The sequence below is a fragment of the Ranitomeya variabilis genome, chromosome 7, assembly GCF_051348905.1.
Source record: "Ranitomeya variabilis isolate aRanVar5 chromosome 7, aRanVar5.hap1, whole genome shotgun sequence".
Classification (NCBI taxonomy): Eukaryota; Metazoa; Chordata; class Amphibia; order Anura; family Dendrobatidae; genus Ranitomeya; species Ranitomeya variabilis.
Window position 1 is genome coordinate 169,145,527 of NC_135238.1, and position 19,282 is coordinate 169,164,808.

General features: G+C 38.9%; 1 protein-coding gene across 9 annotated transcripts in view; it reads right to left on the reverse strand.

The window, feature by feature from the left end:
* Positions 1 to 1,697: 1,697 nt before the first annotated feature.
* The window catches only part of IKZF2 (IKAROS family zinc finger 2), a 97,318-nt gene continuing 79,733 nt past the window's right edge, over positions 1,698 to 19,282 (reverse strand). For 7 of the 9 annotated variants that reach the window (XM_077272245.1, XM_077272247.1, XM_077272244.1 and 4 more), the window contains exons 5-8: positions 16,614 to 16,781; positions 9,342 to 9,479; positions 8,460 to 8,603; positions 1,698 to 3,973 (exon numbers count right to left, since the gene is read on the reverse strand). In XM_077272245.1, coding sequence (XP_077128360.1) covers positions 3,249 to 3,973; positions 8,460 to 8,603; positions 9,342 to 9,479; positions 16,614 to 16,781 — 1,175 coding nt within the window. In that variant the 3' untranslated portion in view covers positions 1,698 to 3,248. The remainder of the gene's footprint in view (positions 3,974 to 8,459; positions 8,604 to 9,341; positions 9,480 to 16,613; positions 16,782 to 19,282) is intronic. The other 2 variants (XM_077272250.1, XM_077272249.1) reach the window with 1 other exon arrangement.

Consider the following 19,282-nt stretch of genomic DNA (forward strand, 5'->3'; position numbering starts at 1 on the left):
CCACTACTCTGCTCTAAATATATATATATATATGAGCTGGAACCAGACACACAAGGTTATGAGCCACAAAGAATGGCATCATCTGCTGGATGTGGTCCCAGACTCAGGTCATATACCTCTGATCTAGAGAACACAAGTACCTATGTGCTTAGCAAACCTATAAGGGTTATTTTTCAAAGCCTCCATCTTCACCTGTACTCATTCAAGGAGGAAATATCTCATTTCTGTGAGGTCATTACAACATGTCAATTCACTTTGGCAGGAATCAGGACTATCACAATTTATAGGACAAACAAGTTTGCAGTCCCATTATCAGGGAAGAAAAGCCTATTTGAGTTTACTTCTAGGTTATTGTAATAGCTAGAATCTCAAAAGGCAAGGTAATGTTAAGGTGATTTATGAAATGTTCAAATATGTAAAAAAAAAAAAAAAATTTATGGCCCAAAAAGTATGAATGAAAATCACTTAAAAAAAAAAAAGCTACAAATGAGTGTCCCTGGGCCAAGTGCTATGGTTGAGAATTGCATGAAATTTTTCTTGAACGTGCCTTATAGTCACCTGCATGGGCACAGTTATGCATGAATTTTTTTTGTTAAAATATATTTCACTTTTTTACAGTAAAATATTAAAATGGTTTTACAGATGCAAAACACTGCTGTTAAACCGTGTAAAAGGGAACGTGAATTTAGTTGTCAAAACTGCACGACACAAATGTCAAACCACAAGAGAGACGTCCTGAACCACACCTTTATAGAAAGGGTTGTCCAAGAATCTTACATTTTCCCCTTAAGGTCTGAAACCTGTTAGAAATAAGAAATGTCAGCAAAGCCAAGTACAGTATATACAAAGACCAGATGAGGCCAGTGACAATGCTGGAACTGATATATTTTTTACATCAAAATTATATTGCTTATTTCAAACAGATTTCTGGTCTCAAATGGGTATTGTCACTTGAGACATTTATGTCATTTTCACATGATATGCCAGAAATGTCATAGTTGTCGGGTTCCATCTCTATCTTGAAGGGGAAACCCTGGTTCCTAAACTTGTATTCACTGTCACTGGAGTCAGGTCTCTGCATGTGTGCCCTTCTCCATTAACTTCTATGGAAATTCTGAAAAATAATAGGGCAGGAGAAAACAAAGCAGGTAAAAGGGCCATCATTCTAAATGTAAAGTGTCCTAGATAAACTTCAGAATTTAAGACCTAGATATAAGTGCTCATAGACCCGAATCAAACAAAACATGAAGGCTTTGTTTGTCTGGTGTGTATAAGCCCCCGAAATGCCTAGGGTTTTCATGAACTTTACAGATTTCTCTTGTTTTGACTTTAAAGGGGTTGTATACTACTTGGACAACCCCTTCTCATTTGCTATATTGCCCTGTGTAAATTAATAACAGCCTATACTTGGGTCCGGTACTGACGGAACTCAGTCTCCCGTGACGTTGTTATGGCACATGCAACCATCAACAGCCATTTCACTCTCACTTATAGTAATTGAGAAAATGTTGTCCGAGTAGTGGGCAACCCGATTATATATATATATATATATATATATATATATATATATATATATATATATATATATATATATATATACACACACACACACACATATATATATATATATATATATATATATATATATATATATATATATATATATATATATATATATATATATATATATATATATATATATATATATAAATATTTAGTCTTAGCAATTTACATTTCCAAGGAGTCCAGCACTTGAAGGCTTGAATCCAACACACAATGACTAAATTCTTTGAATAAAAATTAAAAGGATCAAAATTTGCTAGGGAGGATGGATTCTCAGACTTTTAGCTTGAAGGTCAATCTGATCAATTTTTTACAAAATGTGAACACAAACCACAATGGAGTGAGAATCGCATCAGTTTTTGTTGAAAGGAATCTTCCATAACTAAGAATTTACAATACATTCATGCTGAGCTGCCTGGCAACCAGCTTATTCTTACCTTTTATTGAACTTATAAATGTTCTTTTTTTCAGAATTGTGGTAAGCTTGGTCTTAAGGTTATTTTAGTCTAAGACTGACAATATGTTTTATGTTCTCAGAAACTAATGATTTACATGCTTTATGTTTAGTTTTCTAGATGAAGTGAAAAAAAAAATCAGAGAGTTGTTTAGCACCATACTTGTGCATATTATTTGTAGACCTTTCGATCTTCATTTTCATGGATGCAATCAATTTCTTTAAACTCTAAAAGTCCCATGATTACCATTAATCACCTCAGACAAATAAGATAGGAGATAAGGGTTTGATCACTTGGGGTCCTTCCACCAGGACCCTCAATGATCATGAGAGTAGGATTCCTATATCCCAAGTCTGAACAGAGAGCAGGTAGTTCATGTACGGTGTACTGCTCATATAGAAATGCACGGTCATGGCTCCATTGGAATGGGGGGGGGGGGACACAAAACCTCTGATCTCATGATCGATGGGGGTCCCAATTATCACCTATCTTGTATCATCAATGATAAAAGCTTACCACCAGTAAGTCATCAAGTGATTATCATCTACATAACAAGGACTGGTTCAATTTTTCTAGCTATATATATTATGCATTGCAGGTTAGAAATGTGTACAATGGAGATCATGTACAAAATAATAATGTTGACTTTGACAGTAAACCTTTACTTACAACATATCTGCAGACCTTTAAAAGGTCAATTGAAAATTCTCAGCCATAATCACGAAATTTTAACACACCGAATGTTAAAACTCTGGTCCAAGGATGGCTGAAACTAAGTAAAAGCTAACACCAATTTTTTGGCTATTGGTACAGAATTAACTTAGGAAGCAATGAAGGCTTTCCACCATTTGAACCGATTCCCAATGTAAGTAAATAGTAGCTTTACATAAACTACATCATATTTATGGATATGTTTTACGAAGTCTGATCTCAACCAGGAGATCAGTTTTGAGGATTCAGTAGTACATGTATTCATAGTTCACTTACAACAACACACCTCAGCAACGTAGAAGTCCCATAGGTTGTACCATAACATTGGTAGTTGCTCCTTAAATTGTTTCACAAGAAGTGTGGACATTAACATTTTATGAAGAAAGGATATTCTACAAGCTTAAAAATACACCTAACTTAAAATTGCTTTAGGGCAACTAAAGTCTGGAAAGTGGGTGCGTAAGTGCAGTATTCTTCATGTGCAGTTCTACTTCATAGAAGCACCTCACCAGTTCTGAGCTATTGGAACGGGTGCTCTCCGCGTACTATGTGTGAGGAAAATTCATAGCGGTCCTGACTCCTGTGACCACAAATGTTACATTCAAGAGGGTCCCGATAACCATGACAGCCCATGTGGATCGTATACATCACATGATCTAGAAAAAGCACACGGCAGTGCTCACATTTGAAGGCTTTGATTTGTTCCCCTTCACTATTATATACTTTATAGACATCTTTGGAAGTGCCCAATCCAGCCTTCGTGGCATCTAGAGCTTTGCCATCTTCCTTGGAATATACTGGACTTTGCTTTCTTTTCGTGTTTAAGGCATGATTCCCTTGGTATGACGGTCGATCATCATGGCTGCTTTCAGAATCAGTGGTGTCCAGGCAACTGTTGCTGGGAGATACTTCCCTCTCTTGAAGGTGACTCTTTGGTCTGATAAGGGAGATTGGGCCATCCATATGGTTATCAGTGCTGTCTGAGGTTTCCCTGCTGGTAGGCCTCTCCACCCTGCTTGGATGGTAGACCTGAGAGTAAACTGAACTGATAACAGGAGCTACTTCAGACATGGTGCCAGTGGAGTGGTGAATCAGAGGCCGCAGTGCATCTGCACCCAAGTAGGTAATGGCATTGTTAATGGCCTGGTCCATCATCTGCGACTGCATTAATTCCGCTTCTTTCTCGTAGGCCATATTCATGTCAAAGGGCAAGTCTGGATAACCAAACCTCATAAGCTTTTCACCTACAAACAAAAACATGCATTAGCAATCAATCATTAAGGATATACATTATTCAGCCAACCTAAAGATTTATAATATAAATAGTGTAAAACTGTTGAATTTTAACTATTAAGTCATACAATGCTCATGCCCAGTTGTCAACTACTAGGTGAAGTGCTTAGGTCTTGTTAGCTAACTACATGCACATACTTTTGAGTTGGAGGCATTTTATTATTGAAGCCTGAAAGTTTGATAAATGTCTGTCAAAATTAACAGTTTTGGGAGATTTATGAAATGGACTAATAGAAAAAACTGACTTTGTCACCCTTAACCACCAATTGCATTGCAGGTTTTATCTCCTACAGTGCTGTTAAAAAATAAAAGCTGCAGTGTGATTGGTTGGTATTCTTTTTGAATGGTTTTCATAAATTTTTCCCTAAACTCTAACACGCAGAGTTCTAGCAGCCTGTGATGGTCTAAAATAGACGATCTCCAGTATTGTGAAGTTCCAACTACAATGTATACAGTAGTTCTCAGCTTTGGCAAAAGTAGAGATAGCCATACATTTTAGAGAAAAGCGGTAGGCTGAATAACCCAGCATCAATCTTAATTCCACAATAAGCAAGATGGAAATTAAAAAAATAATAATAATAAATAATAAATAATAATAATAAAAATAATAATAATAATAACAATAATCGGCCGATTTCACACGATCCGACTTTCGAGACAGTCGGGTTTCACGAAACCCGACTCGATCCTAAAAAAGCAAAAGTCGCTCAACCCTACTGCCTACCCCTCCCATTGTAGCAAAAAATTAGTCATGTTGAAATCCAACATGGCTGATCCCCCTCTCTTCTCGTCATCCATCATATATCCCACATTTAAATGGCTAGTTTCCCTACAGCACTGGTGAGAAGAGAACTGGATTTTCAATGGGTGACCATTGTCTAGATATCTAAATCCTCAGAAAAAGCTATGCTTGGGTGGTCATATAGCCAAGTCAAACAAGACTGCTTACTGGGATATTTCTAGATTTCCAATTATTTTAAGAAGATCGTAGAAAATTTTAGAAAAAAATTACTTTAGAAAGGCAAAAACAAATAAAATAGCTGCCTTCTTTAACATTATGCTAAGACTAAGACATTTGCAAGTATCATGTTAATTCTGCACACAGGGACTTTCCCATCATACGCAGTGAAACGTTCTATTTTTCAAGTTTTGGACGTCTTTAAAATGGATGTCATTTCCTTTCATAGGAAGCAGTGGTTTACTAACAAAGAATATTCTTACGCTGAAATTTTCAAGGGGAAACAATATCGACACAATCTCTGTAGGTAGAGAACAGCCTCATGCACATACATAATGATGGTGGAATAAGGCGGAAAACAATTTATTTTTGTTGAAAATAGGAATTTAAAGAGGACTGTTCAGCAGCACAAATCAAGTATTGTTCAAATCTGCTCTGAAATATTGGTCGAAATGGAATGCTTCAATGGAATGGGCGTTAGGTGAGTAGAACTGTGTTAGTTATTTTTAAATAAAAAAGGAAAGACTTTATTCTGGCTGTGTGGTTATTTACCATACAACTATAGGATTAGTAATGGAGAGGTGTCTTATAGACGCCTCTCCATTACCAAGCCGTGGGCTTGAGATCACCGGACAATACAAAGGTGACATCAACCCCACAAATATGAACCCCTCCAGCCACCGATACAGTGCAGGTGGCAAAGCGCCAGAATTGGAGCATCTAACTGATGTGCCTTTTCTGGGCAGCTGTGGGCTGTTATTTTTAGGCTATGTCCATGGCCCCTTTACCAGCCTGAGAATTAGAGCCCCCAGCTATCTGCTTTAGCTTGGTTAATTGTCAAAAATGTGGGTGACACCACACCGGTTTTTTTTCTATTATATATTTGTAAAAAATCAGAGTGGGGACCCCTCTATTTTTTAAAACCAGCCTTGCTAAAGCTGACAGCTGAGGGTTGCAGCCCGCAGCTGTTAGTTTTTGCCTGGCTAGTTATCAAAAATACAGGGGAACCAACACTTTTCTTAACTATTTATTTATTTAGAGAGCATGCACTGGCTCATGAATACTCCCATCAGCCGCTGCCTGCTCTCGCTGTTATTAGCGGCAGCAGAAGTAGGCTGATGGGAGTAGTAGTCCCATCAGACAACACAAGTGACCAGATGTAAACTTTTTACCTCCAATCATAGGTGTGAGCTCACGCGGTCATTTGACAGTGTGGAACTGCGGCTCTCCAACCAGCGGCTATGATGCACATGGCAGGGTGGCAAAATGTTGGATGTTTGGACCTCACATTCAAGTAAAAAAGGTCCAGGTTTGGGCTCGGGTACTGATCTGGTACCCGAACCAGAATTTTCTTTTTTTTTTTTTAAACTGTTCGGTCGAACTCGCCGAACCCGAACATTCAGAGGTCCGCCAATCTCTATTCACCAGTTAAAAATCAGTGGGCCTGCAAAAAATGGAGATGAACCGGTTTTGTGTCCAAGTAAGTTCCATCAAAAAATGGTCCATTATTGATGGATGTAAGCAAAGAAAAGATTTCCAACGTTGACCTAAAAAGAGCCTAACCTTATAAACTATTATGAAATTATGAGGAACTTGCATAAATAGCAACTCTCCAACTTGTGATTATAGGACTATCAAACAGGGAAGTTCCCACTGCTTGATATGCCAGACTCATCAGCAAATACAGGCAGCCATCTAGAACAGTCTGCATTCATGTAAATCCCTGTAGATACAAAAGAATATAATTTCCTAATAAGCTTTATACCAGAAGACTGCAACACACTAAAGAGAATTTCAACTCAAAACATAAAATTAGCCGTATATTAGCAAGTTGAAAATTGGAGCAGCCATATTATTTGTCGCTTTAGAAGGGATTCCTCAAAAACTGACCCCCAACTTATTTTGTCAGTTCAATTACCAAGTCACTATTTTACTATCAATTGATTAATAGACACACTATATGATGAAAAGTATTGGGACACCTACACAATTACACTTACAGGAGCTTTTAGGATACCCCATTCTAAATCCATAGACATTAATATGGAGGTGGTTCCCCCTTTGCAGCTATAACATCTCTCTCTCTTCTGGGATGAAATTCAATACGATTTTGGAGGTGTCTGTTGAACTTCTTGCCCATTCATCCAGAAGAGCATTTATAAGGCAAAACACTGAAGTTAGATCAGTGGGCCTGGCTCACAATCTCCGTTCTAGTGCAACCCAAAGGTGTTGGATGGGATGGAAGTCAGGGTTCATATCCCTTCACACTAAACTGACTTATCCATGCCTTTACAGATCCTGCTTTACGAACTGGGCTATAGTCATGGGGAACAAAAAATGTTTTTTTCTCAAACTGTTCCCACAAAGTTGGAAGCATATAATGGTCTAAAATGTCTTGTGTTCTGAAGGCTTTAGAGTTCCCGTCACTATCGGGTCTAGGCCAACCCCTGAAAAACAACTCCAAACTTTACATTTGGCACATTCAGACTGGCAAAGTTCTCTTGACATTTGCCAAACCCAGACTCATCCATCATACTTCCAAATAGAGAAGTTTGATTCATCACTTCAGAGAACACATTTACTCTACTTCAGATTCTGTGATAATGTGCTTTACATCACTCCATCAGACACTTGGCATTGTGCATGAAGATGTAAGGCTTCCATGAAGCTTCTTGGGCATGGAAACCCAGGCCATAAAGCTCCCAGAACACAATATTTGTGATGATGTTAATACCAGAGGAGGTTTGGGGCTTTGTAGTCATCAAGAAAGGAGAGCGAGGGCAATTTTTGTGCACCATGTGCCTTAGCAACCTTGCTTTACATGACCTCCACTTTGTTCCTGCAGTTTCTAAATGCTTTCACTTTTTAATACCATTAACAGTTAATGGGGAAACATACAAGGAGGAGGAAAGTGACTTGTTACAAAGGTGGCATCTTACTTCGGTGCCATACTGAAAATTAATGAGCTCCTTACAATGAGCCATTGTTTCATAAGATATTTGCAAAGGCAGACGACATGGCGAGGGACTGGACTTTACACATCTGTGGCAATACGACAGAAAGAAAAATCTGAATTCAATGATGAGGTGCTTCCCAATACCTTTTTTACTTTCCATAGAGTGTACTTGAAAAGTCCCAATCAATATGGCTACACATCCTGTGGCCAATGTTGTAAAGATGGCTGCCGGTATGCAAATAACCGAAACATAAATGGTTATCACAGCAATATTTGATATTGTTATATCTTAGGTGGGAATTTTCTTTAGGATCAAGTAACTACATTATGTCATAAGCAGCAAAAACTTCCCAGTCTTACTGTCACATAGTAAAAAAAAAAATAAAATCTTATTAAAAGAAATATAGTCAACTATAATTATTGGTAATATAAATGACTGGGACATTGTTTAAAACGTTGAAGCTGCACACAGAATGCCGTCATTTGTACATTATAGACTAAGTAAAAGAAAGCAGATGCTTACCCACAAACTTCTGTGGGGTGGAGCTCTTACGCTTCCCCATGTTGCTGGCAAGTCTCTCTATAACAGCTGGTCTCTCAAAGGGCATCAGAGACATGTTGCTTTCCATCAGGATCTCTGGATTCTTACACTCCTCCATAGGAGATGCTACATGGAACCAAAATGTCACATCAGAATCACTAACCAGCACGCCACATCCAAGTAAGGCACCACTACAGATCAACAAGGCTACTACCTGGTTAAAACAGACCTTTCATTGCCATTACAAAAGTGGACAATGCTGTCCAATCTTTCTGGCTTCTAGAACTCTGCGTGTAGGAGCTGATGGAGTGTATGGGACATGCCCATTAGCACCATTTAAAAATGGCCGACAAAAACTTTGTAAAACTTTTATCATCCAAATTAAGCTATGCAAAAGTAAAATAAGCAGCTACAAATTTCTACTGCACGTATTTCAAAAGAAAAATACTAAACGCTAACAAGATTTTCTCTGCAAGCCAACCAGTGTATATTACTGCATCCGATGTAACTTGGCATGAAGAAAACTTTTGATGGCTTTTATCTTATCGGCAACTTTCTTCTAACAGTTGCAGATATGTAAAAAAATAAAATAAACTATAGAAATTTGTGCATTCTACTTAAAGGGCTATTTCTGCTCTTGGGCTGCTTACGTCACTTGTGACAATAAGTAATTAAAAGGGAGTGAGCTGCAGTACCAGACATAGCATATGGATAAGAGTGGCGCTATTTCTGGAAAAACGTGCAAACTCCTTATTTTAAAACAGTGCCTTCAAGCTTAACTGTGTGTCCTATAATGTGAAGTTACCATTATTGGAGCACAGAGACTGGCCACAAATAAGCAGATATTGATGCTGGTCTACTTACCACCATGAGACCCTGGTCCATGGCCTCTCTCCATTCCCACATTTTGCAGGTAATTGTGACAGCGTTCTTTATGTTCTTCCAAGGAGCTGCGCTGCTTGTAGCTTCGGCCGCAGTAGTTACATTTGTGAGGTTTGCCTACTGCATAGAGATGAGAAGTCAGGTTAATACATTTGTGATTTAAGATATTTTTCAGAAAATACTTTAACAATCCAGTAAACTTTACCTCTCATTTTATGAATTTTTTTGTGTACTTTGTTTATAACTTTAAAAATATATAAATTACCGGTATGCTATATAATCACAATAGAGATGACGAAATCTTAATCAACGTTAATTGAATTTGTGTTGAATTTATGAAATTCGGAGATCCCAGCAACTTTGAACAATTTCCGATTTGGTTTGTTTTGTAGAAGATTGCATCAGCCATAGGAGGCTTACATGACTGGAGGCTTGGGCTTTCACATAATGCCTTGCAGCTTCCACATCACATTACATGATATTTGCCCAGCAAAACAGGGGAGAATAGCAAAGCCCGTATAAAAGCTAAGGAAAGGAATGCAGCAACCATTTTAGGGTGATCCAGGATAGTTAAAGGATGTCTGAATTCACTACTCAGCAGCATATATGAAGAGTAAGCCCTAAAACATTGGACAAATACTCCAGAAAGTAGTATGTTGAACTGCAGCAGTGAAGAATATGAGAATATTAGTCTGTGAGTAATACAGAGATGAGAGAGATAGAGACACAGAGAGAGCTACGGAAAGAGAGACACACAGACAGAAAGATGTCAGCTTCTCAGTAGGCTTCAAAGAACAGTTTGCCTGATCACAAATGACTAAGAATTTTTGGAAATTGCCTCTGCTGAAAAAAAGAGGACTTAACTCTATAGCGCCACCTATTGGAAGTAGCGATCCTACAAGTCACAATCAACCCTTTAACGAGTCGTGCAATATGACTTAGGATAAAAGCCAAATCAGTTCTCGTGCTTCGCACTGACGAGGGCCAACAGCCCGAAACACCGTGTCTGCGAATTGAGATACTGATTTGGCTTTTATCCGAAGTCATATTGCACGACTCGTTAAAGGGTTGATTGTGACTTGTAGGATCGCTACTTCCAATAGGTGGCGCTATAGAGTTAAGTCCTCTTTTTTTCAGCAGAGGCAATTTGCATATAAGAATTTTTGGACAGTTTTTAACAATATAAAAACCATGAGAAGTCTGTGAGTGCACTATGTTTTTAAATGGATTGTTAGTTGCTACTGGGTTACTATCAGTTTCTATGGAAAGGTGACTTTGGCACTTATAAGACTGGGTTTGCGGCAAAGAGCTTGAAAGAGGTTGGATACAGTGCTAGGATACCTCAGAATGTTACTCATCTTTCTTCTATGGGGACTTTATCAATTTGCCAATGAATTGCAAAGTTGCAATCACATTTTTGGCGAAAGTTTGTGTGATCTGACAAATGCAAATTTCAACAGATTCCATCATCTTTAATATAATCTGTATGTGTATACATACATATATACACACACACCGATAGATAGATAGATAGATAGATAGATAGATAGATAGATAGATAGATAGATAGATGCAGCAGTGATGTGATATGGTGGAGCTACAAATCAGTATATGATTAATGAGATTTTTTTTTTTTGCTTTTAAAATTAGTCTGTTGCAGATGTATTTTTTGACGGCTCAGGGTTTACTTCATGATTCAGGTTGCTAATGTTCATGGTGACATGTTTTATTACACATCGACCTCTCGAGAGCTCTGTGATTTTGGCTTGTTTTTGTAAAATACCATTGAAAGAGGTTTTCCATTCTTTAAAAAGTAACTACTGTTTGGCAATCACTGGCTTCAGGAGGTCCATGTCATCCCATTACCTAATCACATATAGCATTGTAAAGATGGTGGGAGTCCACGGGACGTTTGACCAGGATTAGTGGGGGGGGAGGGATTTAAAAAGCAAGTAAATTTCTATTTGTCATTTTCACCAATATCCAGCTTATTGTGAAATATACTTTTACAGCATGTAAAACCCTGTAAGACGTATCGTTATATAACGAAAGAAATAATTAAAAGGGGTATTCCCATCTTGTAAATGTATGGCATAGCCACACGATATGCCATAAATGTATAGTAGATGCAAGTACTATCAATGAAACCTACATCAATCTTGAGAACGTGGCCCAGTCATAAAGGAATGGAAATTCTGCCTTCTCTCCACTGACCGCAGCATACAAGGCAGATAGGGATCTAAAGTTATGGTATATTAGAATTACACCAAACACCAGGGACAGTTTTGCTAATACAGCAAGAGATATACGGAAGAGTAAAAATCTGAACTGCAGATTATTTCATATCTTTCAGTTTATTCCTTTCGGGCTAAATGCTTTAGTAAAAAGCAGTCCGTCACCTACTGCAGTATTCTCAATGGTAGCTAACCGAAGAGAATGAAGCTAATAAACACACACAACAAAAAAACTATTTACACACTGTGGATCGGCAGAATTTTGGGGCTATCCAATAAAGGGAGACAGAAAAAAAAAAGCCATTTGAATAAGTAGGTTACAGAGCCGCATGATTTTTTTGGGCCATTATTTATTATTGCAACTATACTTTAATGGCCAATACCAAGGACGAGGATTGAGGCCATATCAGACTTCAATTTTAACTTCCAGCTATCGGGTAAGATCCCTATATACACTTCAGCCCTAGCAGTGCACTTCGTAGCGAGCATCGCATATACACAGGTCGTTTTTTTCCATCAGGGCTTGGGTCATCTGATTCTGCAACATAACGTTTCCCAAAAACTTCAGTCCTCATGGCCCCAAAAGATCATGTTTTCAGGGTTTCGCCAATATTTCACAGGTCATGAAATAATCATCAAGGCATCAGGAAGTTCCACAAGTTCTCTCACCTGTGGAATACTAAGGAAATTCTGAAAACCTTATCTGTTGGGGGGCCGTGAGGGCTGGCATTTGGTCTAGAGCGTCAAGTTTTGGGGGGCACACTGGGTCCTTTACGGTGTTCTTACAGATCCAAGTCAGAAAGCAAATTACAAGAAAACCAGACTGAAGCCTGTAGTCATATTTCAGGGTGTGGAGTCCCCAGCTCACTCCAGGAATGCTGCTGGACAAACACTCCCTCTCAGACAGGATTTTTTTTCCTCTCCGTTGGGTTTTAATCCCTCAGGGATGTTGCTCAAGTACAGATTTTTTTCTCTGGGCGAAAGGGCTGTGAGATATGACATTAGTATGAAACATGCACATTTTATATGGTTTCTCTACTAAAAGGCTTATATATTTATGGTTAAAATGGAACAAAATGTTGCTTGGTAACATCAAGATATAAGGATGATACAACAGCAATTTCTTATCTTAGCAGGACAATCTGTATTCAGAGAAATCTACAGAGTGTAATAGAAGCCTGGGATACAACATTGTAACTATTGTGCATCAAAAAAGTGTATTACATGTCAAGGTTAGTGTGTGTCCGCATATCGCGGTTTAATCTTAATTGTTTTCCTTTAAATCTCAGCAAAACACTGTTAAGTGGATACGGCCTCAAAGTGTATGTTCCGCTGATCCAGCTTCTCCCAAAGCCAATGGTACCTAGAACCTAAGGCTGGGGCAATACATTCTAGAGATCAAATCATCTTATGTGTCGAAATTAGAAGGAGCAAAGAAAATCACTATCTAGGACCACCAATAAGTCCATAAGGAGTGCTATACGCAAACATCTCCAGGGTCATATGAGAGTTTTGTCAGCCATATAAAGTGGGTAAAATAAGTATTTTTAAGTGAGAAAACTTGAAAAATTGGCAGTGTATCAAAGAATGGAGAGGCCCGTATTTTATAGTAGGTACACTTCAACTGTGAGAGACAATCTAAAAATAAAAAAAATAAAAAACAGAAAATCACATTGTATGATTTTTACATATTTATTGCAATAAAATGCAAATTATTTGATACAATAGAAAGACAAAATTTAATATTTTGTAGAGAAACCTTTATTTGCAATTACAGAGGTCAGGAGTTTCCTGTAGTTCTTGACCATGTTTGCACACACTGCAGCAGAGACTTTGGCCCACTCAGAAATACAGATCTTCTCATGATCTTTCAGATTTCGGGACTGTCGCTGGGCAACACTGAGTTTCAGCTCCCTTTATATTGGGTTCAGGTTCAGGTCTGGAGACTAGTTAAGCCACTCCAGGACCTTGAAATGCTTCTTACGGAGCCACTCAGTTGCCCTGGCAGTGTGCTTCAGGTCATTGTCATGCTGGAAGACGCAGCCATGACCCATCTTCAATGCTCTTACTGAGGGAAGGAGGTTGTTGGCCCAAATCTCACGATACATGACCCAAACCATCCTCCCTTCAATATGGTGCAGTTGTCCTATCCCCTTTGCAGAAAAGCATCCCCAAAGTATTATATTTCTCCCACCAAGCTTCACGTTTGGGACAGTGCTCTTCTGGTTGCACTCATCCTTCTTTCTCCTCCAAACATGGCGAGTAGAGTTCATACAAGAAAGTTCTATTTTTGTCTCATCTGACCAGATGACTTCTCCCATGCCTCCTCTGGATCATCCAGATGGTCACTGACGAACTTCAAACGGGCCTGAACATGTACTGGCGTGAGAAGGGGGACCTTGCGTGCCCTGCAGGATTTTAATCCATGGCGGCGTAGTGTGTTACTAATGGTAATGTTTGAGACTGTGGTCCCCACTCTCTTTGGGTCATTGACCAGGTACTTCTGTGTATTTCTGACTTTTCTCAAAATCATCCTTACCCCAAGAGCTAAGATCTTGCATGGAGCCCCAAACCAAGGAAGATTTGACTGTCATCATGTGTTTCTTCCATTTTCTAATAATTGAGCCAACAGTTGTTGCCTTCTCACCAAGCTTTTGCCTTTTGCCCTATAGCTCATCCCAGCCCTGTGCAGGTCTACAATTTTGTCCCTGATGTCCTTAGACAGCTCTTTGGTCTTGGCCATGGTGGAGAGGTTGCAGTTTGATTGATTTTGTGGACAGGTGTCTTTTATACAGGTAATGAGTTCTAACAGGTGCAATTAATACAGGTAATGAGTGCAGAGTAGGAGGGCTTCTTAAAGGAAAACTAATAGATCGGTGAGACAGATTTCTTGCTGGTTGGTACGTTATCACATACTTATTTCTTGCAATAAAATACAATTTAATTATTGAAAAATCATACAATGTGATTTTGTGTTTTTTATTTTTAAATTTTGTCTCTCACAGTTGAAGTGTACCTAAAAATGACGCACGTTTTCCCACCTACATAGAATGGAAAAGTCTAAGATTGGCAGTGTATCAAATACTTATCTCCCTACTGTAGGTCATTTAATACAGATACAGAAAATAAGAGACCTACGACTCTCCTGCATGTTTTCTCTTAATCCCTGACAACGGGGATTTAGATAGAAGCCTCGACTGTGTCATTGCACTCTATGGCTCTAACAGAGTTTCAATGTACTTTTTCTGGCAATGTCTACCTTTTCTTATATGAGCAAAAACTTAATGTTCTATGCCTATATTGTTTTGCCCTTCTGAAAATATGGACATCGACAGAAAAAGTACAATTAAACTTGTATGAGGCAGTCATCAGTGCTGGAATAGCACATGTTCACACAATGCTACTCTTGCTGGAGTAGAATGCACCCAAGAGGCACACACCACTGAACGAATTCAGCGCCTCTCCTGAGTGGCATGTGCCTCTGTGCACCGCCCCAGATATAGTACGCCAGTCTGGGACTGGAGTAGCATTTCTGGAGTAAAAAAACGCCTGCACTTTTGAGGAATTTGAAAGTTTTGTGACTTTCCAAAGCTTTTACGACAGTTTTCTGGTGTAAAAAGTTTGGTGAATCGACGCCTATGGCCCAATTGGCTGTTTTGTCCGAATCACATTTTTTCAGATCTTCAGAATGGTATCCCTGGCAGAGACACAAACACACTACAGAAAACACAGTGTGAACATAGTCTTACTAACCAGTTCCACTACATTTAGCAACTAAATTATTCTTATAAATTTGAGGTTTAAACATCACTGGTGAATCTAAACTTCACTATACATTATACCTCGTTGTTAAAAAAAAAAAAAAAAAAAGTATCAGTGATATTGTTTGGACTACTCCAGGTTGTAACCCTTATCTTTCTTCTCCAGAGCAATCTTAAAAGCTTATTTGTAATCACTTGAAAGTTGAACTTTGATTCGGCAAAAATGAGTTTACCAAGATGAGTGTTACAGACTGGAGCAGTCACGTAAGATCAAAGACAGACTTGACAGTTAACTAACTTTAAAGTCTGTGTCGTGATACATAAAGGATAGCCAAAACTAAAAAAAAACAAAAAAAACTGAAAGTGGAGTTTATTACTTTAAACCTTCAGGAGACAGTCTACAAAGGTAATAATCAAATATTGGCGCATGCAGGCCATAATGCTAATGCAGTTATCAAATTTCCCCCAAAAATTTCTATTGACCCCCAAAGTCTTGGTGAACCATGTATTCCTTTCCACACGATCCATTTGGATTAAAAAATAAACTAATATAACACTCCCCCTAAAAGTCTTTTAGAATATTGGACTCCGACACCCATTTTTTTTTTTTTTAACTCACAAAACACAGAGGATGACTTCTGAGGAAGCCATGAATTTTGCTCCTGAGCTTCCTTGATGAGTAATGAGCATGGAAGGCGGTTACACCACAATACACTGGAAAATCCAGTCAAAAGAACTTGCTTCCAGTCAGCACCACACCCCCAGCTTCTAGCAAGGTCTAAACTGCCGAAAAAGAGATTGTGGTGGCAACGGTGCACATCGTGACGAAGGAAAAGATTCATCAAACATGTAAAATATTACAGTCACGTGCACACCTTCATACGTGGAGAGACACACTGGGTCTCATTAACAAAAAAACGTCCAAACAAAATGACAGCTGCACTGTGATTGGTTCCTATAGCCAACCAGGTTTTTCTGTCCACAGGTATCCACTTCTGATGAACAAATGTATTGATCCATTTTGATTGAAAATTAATACACAAATATATTTGTGAATTCTGACGGAAGAAGTGTAGCAGCTTATACATTGGTATCTCACATAAGCATAGTTGCCAACATTTCATGGGGCACCATACCCATCCAATTCACCCCAGACAGCTACCCTAAAGCTGAACCCCATTTTGTCTCAAGGGTTTGGAGGAATGCAGAAAATCATCCATAAGTGGACATCCCCTTTATAAACAGAAATGCCAACTTACCTGAGTGCGTCCTGAGGTGTCCTGTGAGCGCGTCTCTCCGTCGGCACGCATAGCTACAAAATGGACACTTAAAAGGTTTTTCCCCAGAATGCAGCTTAATGTGGCGCAATAAGTTGCCCTTTTGAGTAAATGAAGCTCCACATTGGTTGCAGTGAAACGGGCGCTCCCCTAGACAGAGACAAAATTAATGCCATTGAAATAAACCAACGCACATTGGGAACTATCACAAAGCATGCCAGTGTAGCTCTATGAAGATGTGGCCACACAAACGGGCGTCAGAGACGCAATCTACAACTCAGCAGAGATGGCTCTTACTAATCATATGGAAGAATTTACTTTTCTTTTTAATTATTGTTTTAGTGCCTAATAGGCAAGAGGTCAAGTTAAATGAATTGGTATACATCCATAACCAGAGAACTATTTTTTATGTCCTATCAGGACCAGGATGGATGGATGGTCATATACGGCTATTGACAACCTACTGAAATTGAAAACTTTAAGGAAATGTTGTCCAATTTAAATTTACCTACATATTAGGCCAGATTTCCACATCTGTGCGTTGTGGGCTGAGAACAGACAGCGATGCCTGGACTGGCTACAAGTCTCACAATTGGCAGCCTAAGATACAAGACCACTGGGATCTGGATCGGAAACCAGCGGCCGGTCGGTGAATCACGGATGTGTGAATGGAACGTTAGTATTAGTAGGGTATACAGAATGATGGTACTTTGCCCTTATACATTATACACGCCAACTATAGGAAAGAGGAGACAGCTGAATGCATAAAAACAGATTCAGATCCCAGAAAACATTGTGAAAATGACAAAAAAAAATGTTTTAAGATATGCAACAAATCGGCATTGGAAACACCATGTTCAAGCCCAACCTATCAAATATTTATTCCTCCGCAAAAGTGACTGCCACCAGCTAAAAATGCTATATATGGAATAAATTGGGACAGTAGTATGCTACTGATGTTCATTAAAAACACACACACACACACAAAAAAACACTTTAAGCATTTGAATTAAAGCGATTGCAACCAAACAATTAATTGCAAATTTCAAATTAAGCCAAGTCAGCAGGCAGCACATAAAATAGCAGGAAAGTAGATAACAATACCCCAAAATAACACATATTGTATTGTATGGTCTACATATGTGTTTGGGGAAGCTCTTTTAAATCTATGACCTGTGTGTAATGCTTCATTTCATCTGTGGGGGCAGTGCAGGGAAATTGAACACTTGCTGCAAGGTTTTTTCCATTTACTGCTGATCCCAGGGGACTCCAGCAGTGGGAAAAAAAAGTGAGTACATAACGTTTGATACTTCACTATTCTGTTAAGAACTGGAAATGGGTACCCACGCTAGTAGGAAACCCAACAATCTAACTTTTATGGAATTATTCATCAGCTATGTCGCAAATGTTAAAAACCCTTTAACCCGTTAACCCCTGGAGCTTTTTTCGGTTTTGCGTTTTCGTTTTTCGCTCCCTTCCTTCCCGGAGCCATAACTTTTTTATTTTTCTGTCAATATGGCCATGTGAGGGCTTATTTTTTGCGGAACAAGTTGCACTTTTGAAAGACAGCATTGGTTTTACCATGTTGTGTACTAGAAAAAAACGGGGAAAAAATTCCAAGTGCGGTGAAATTGCAAAAACAGTGCAATCCCACATTTGTTTTTTGCTTGGCTTTTTTGCTAGGTTCACTAAATGCTAAAACTGACCTGCCATTATGATTCTCCAGGTCATTACAAGTTCATAGACACCAAACATGTTTAGGCTATTTTTTATCTAAGTGGTAAAAATACAATTCCAAAAACTTAGCTTAAAAAAAAACCAAACCAAGCAATATTTCGATACCTGTAGGGTCTCCATTTTTTGTGATCTGGGGTCAGGCGAGGCCTTATTTTTTGCGTGCCGAGCTGATGTTTTAATGATACCATTTTGGTGCAGATAAGTTCTTTTGATCGCTCGTTGTTGCATTTTAATGCAATGTCGTGGCAACCAAAAAAACGTAATCCTGGTGCTTTGAATTTTTTTTTCTCCCTACGCCGTTTAGCGATCAGGTTCTTTTTTTGTTGATAGATTGGGCGATTCTAAATGCGGCGAAACCAAGTGTGTGTTGGTTTGATTTTTTTATTGCTTTATTTTGAATGGGGCAAAAGGGGGGTGATTTGAACTTTTATATATTTTTTTAATTTTTTCATATTTTTAAAAACATTTTTTTTTAACTTTTGCCATGCTTCTAGAAGCTGGCATAGCCGGATCGTCTCTGCTACAAAGGAGCGATGCTCAGATTGCCCCCAAGAAGCTGAATTACAGCATTGCTATGAGCGCCGACCACAGGGTGACGCTCACAGCAATCAGGCATCAACAACCATAGAGGTCTCAAGGAGACCTCTGGTTGTTATGCCGACGCATCGATGTCCCCCGATCATGTGACAGGGCTTACTGGTGCGCACATTTCCGGCCAAATGGTCGGAAGCTCTTGTTAAATGCCGCTGTCAAAGTTTGACAGTGGCATTTAACTAGTTAACAGGTTCGGGTGGATGATGATTCTGCCCGCGCCTATTGCGGGCACATGCCAGCTGTTCAAAACAGCTGATATGTCCTGGCTTTGATGCAGGCTCACTGCCAGAGCTCGCATCAAAGCAGGGGATCTGCCATCG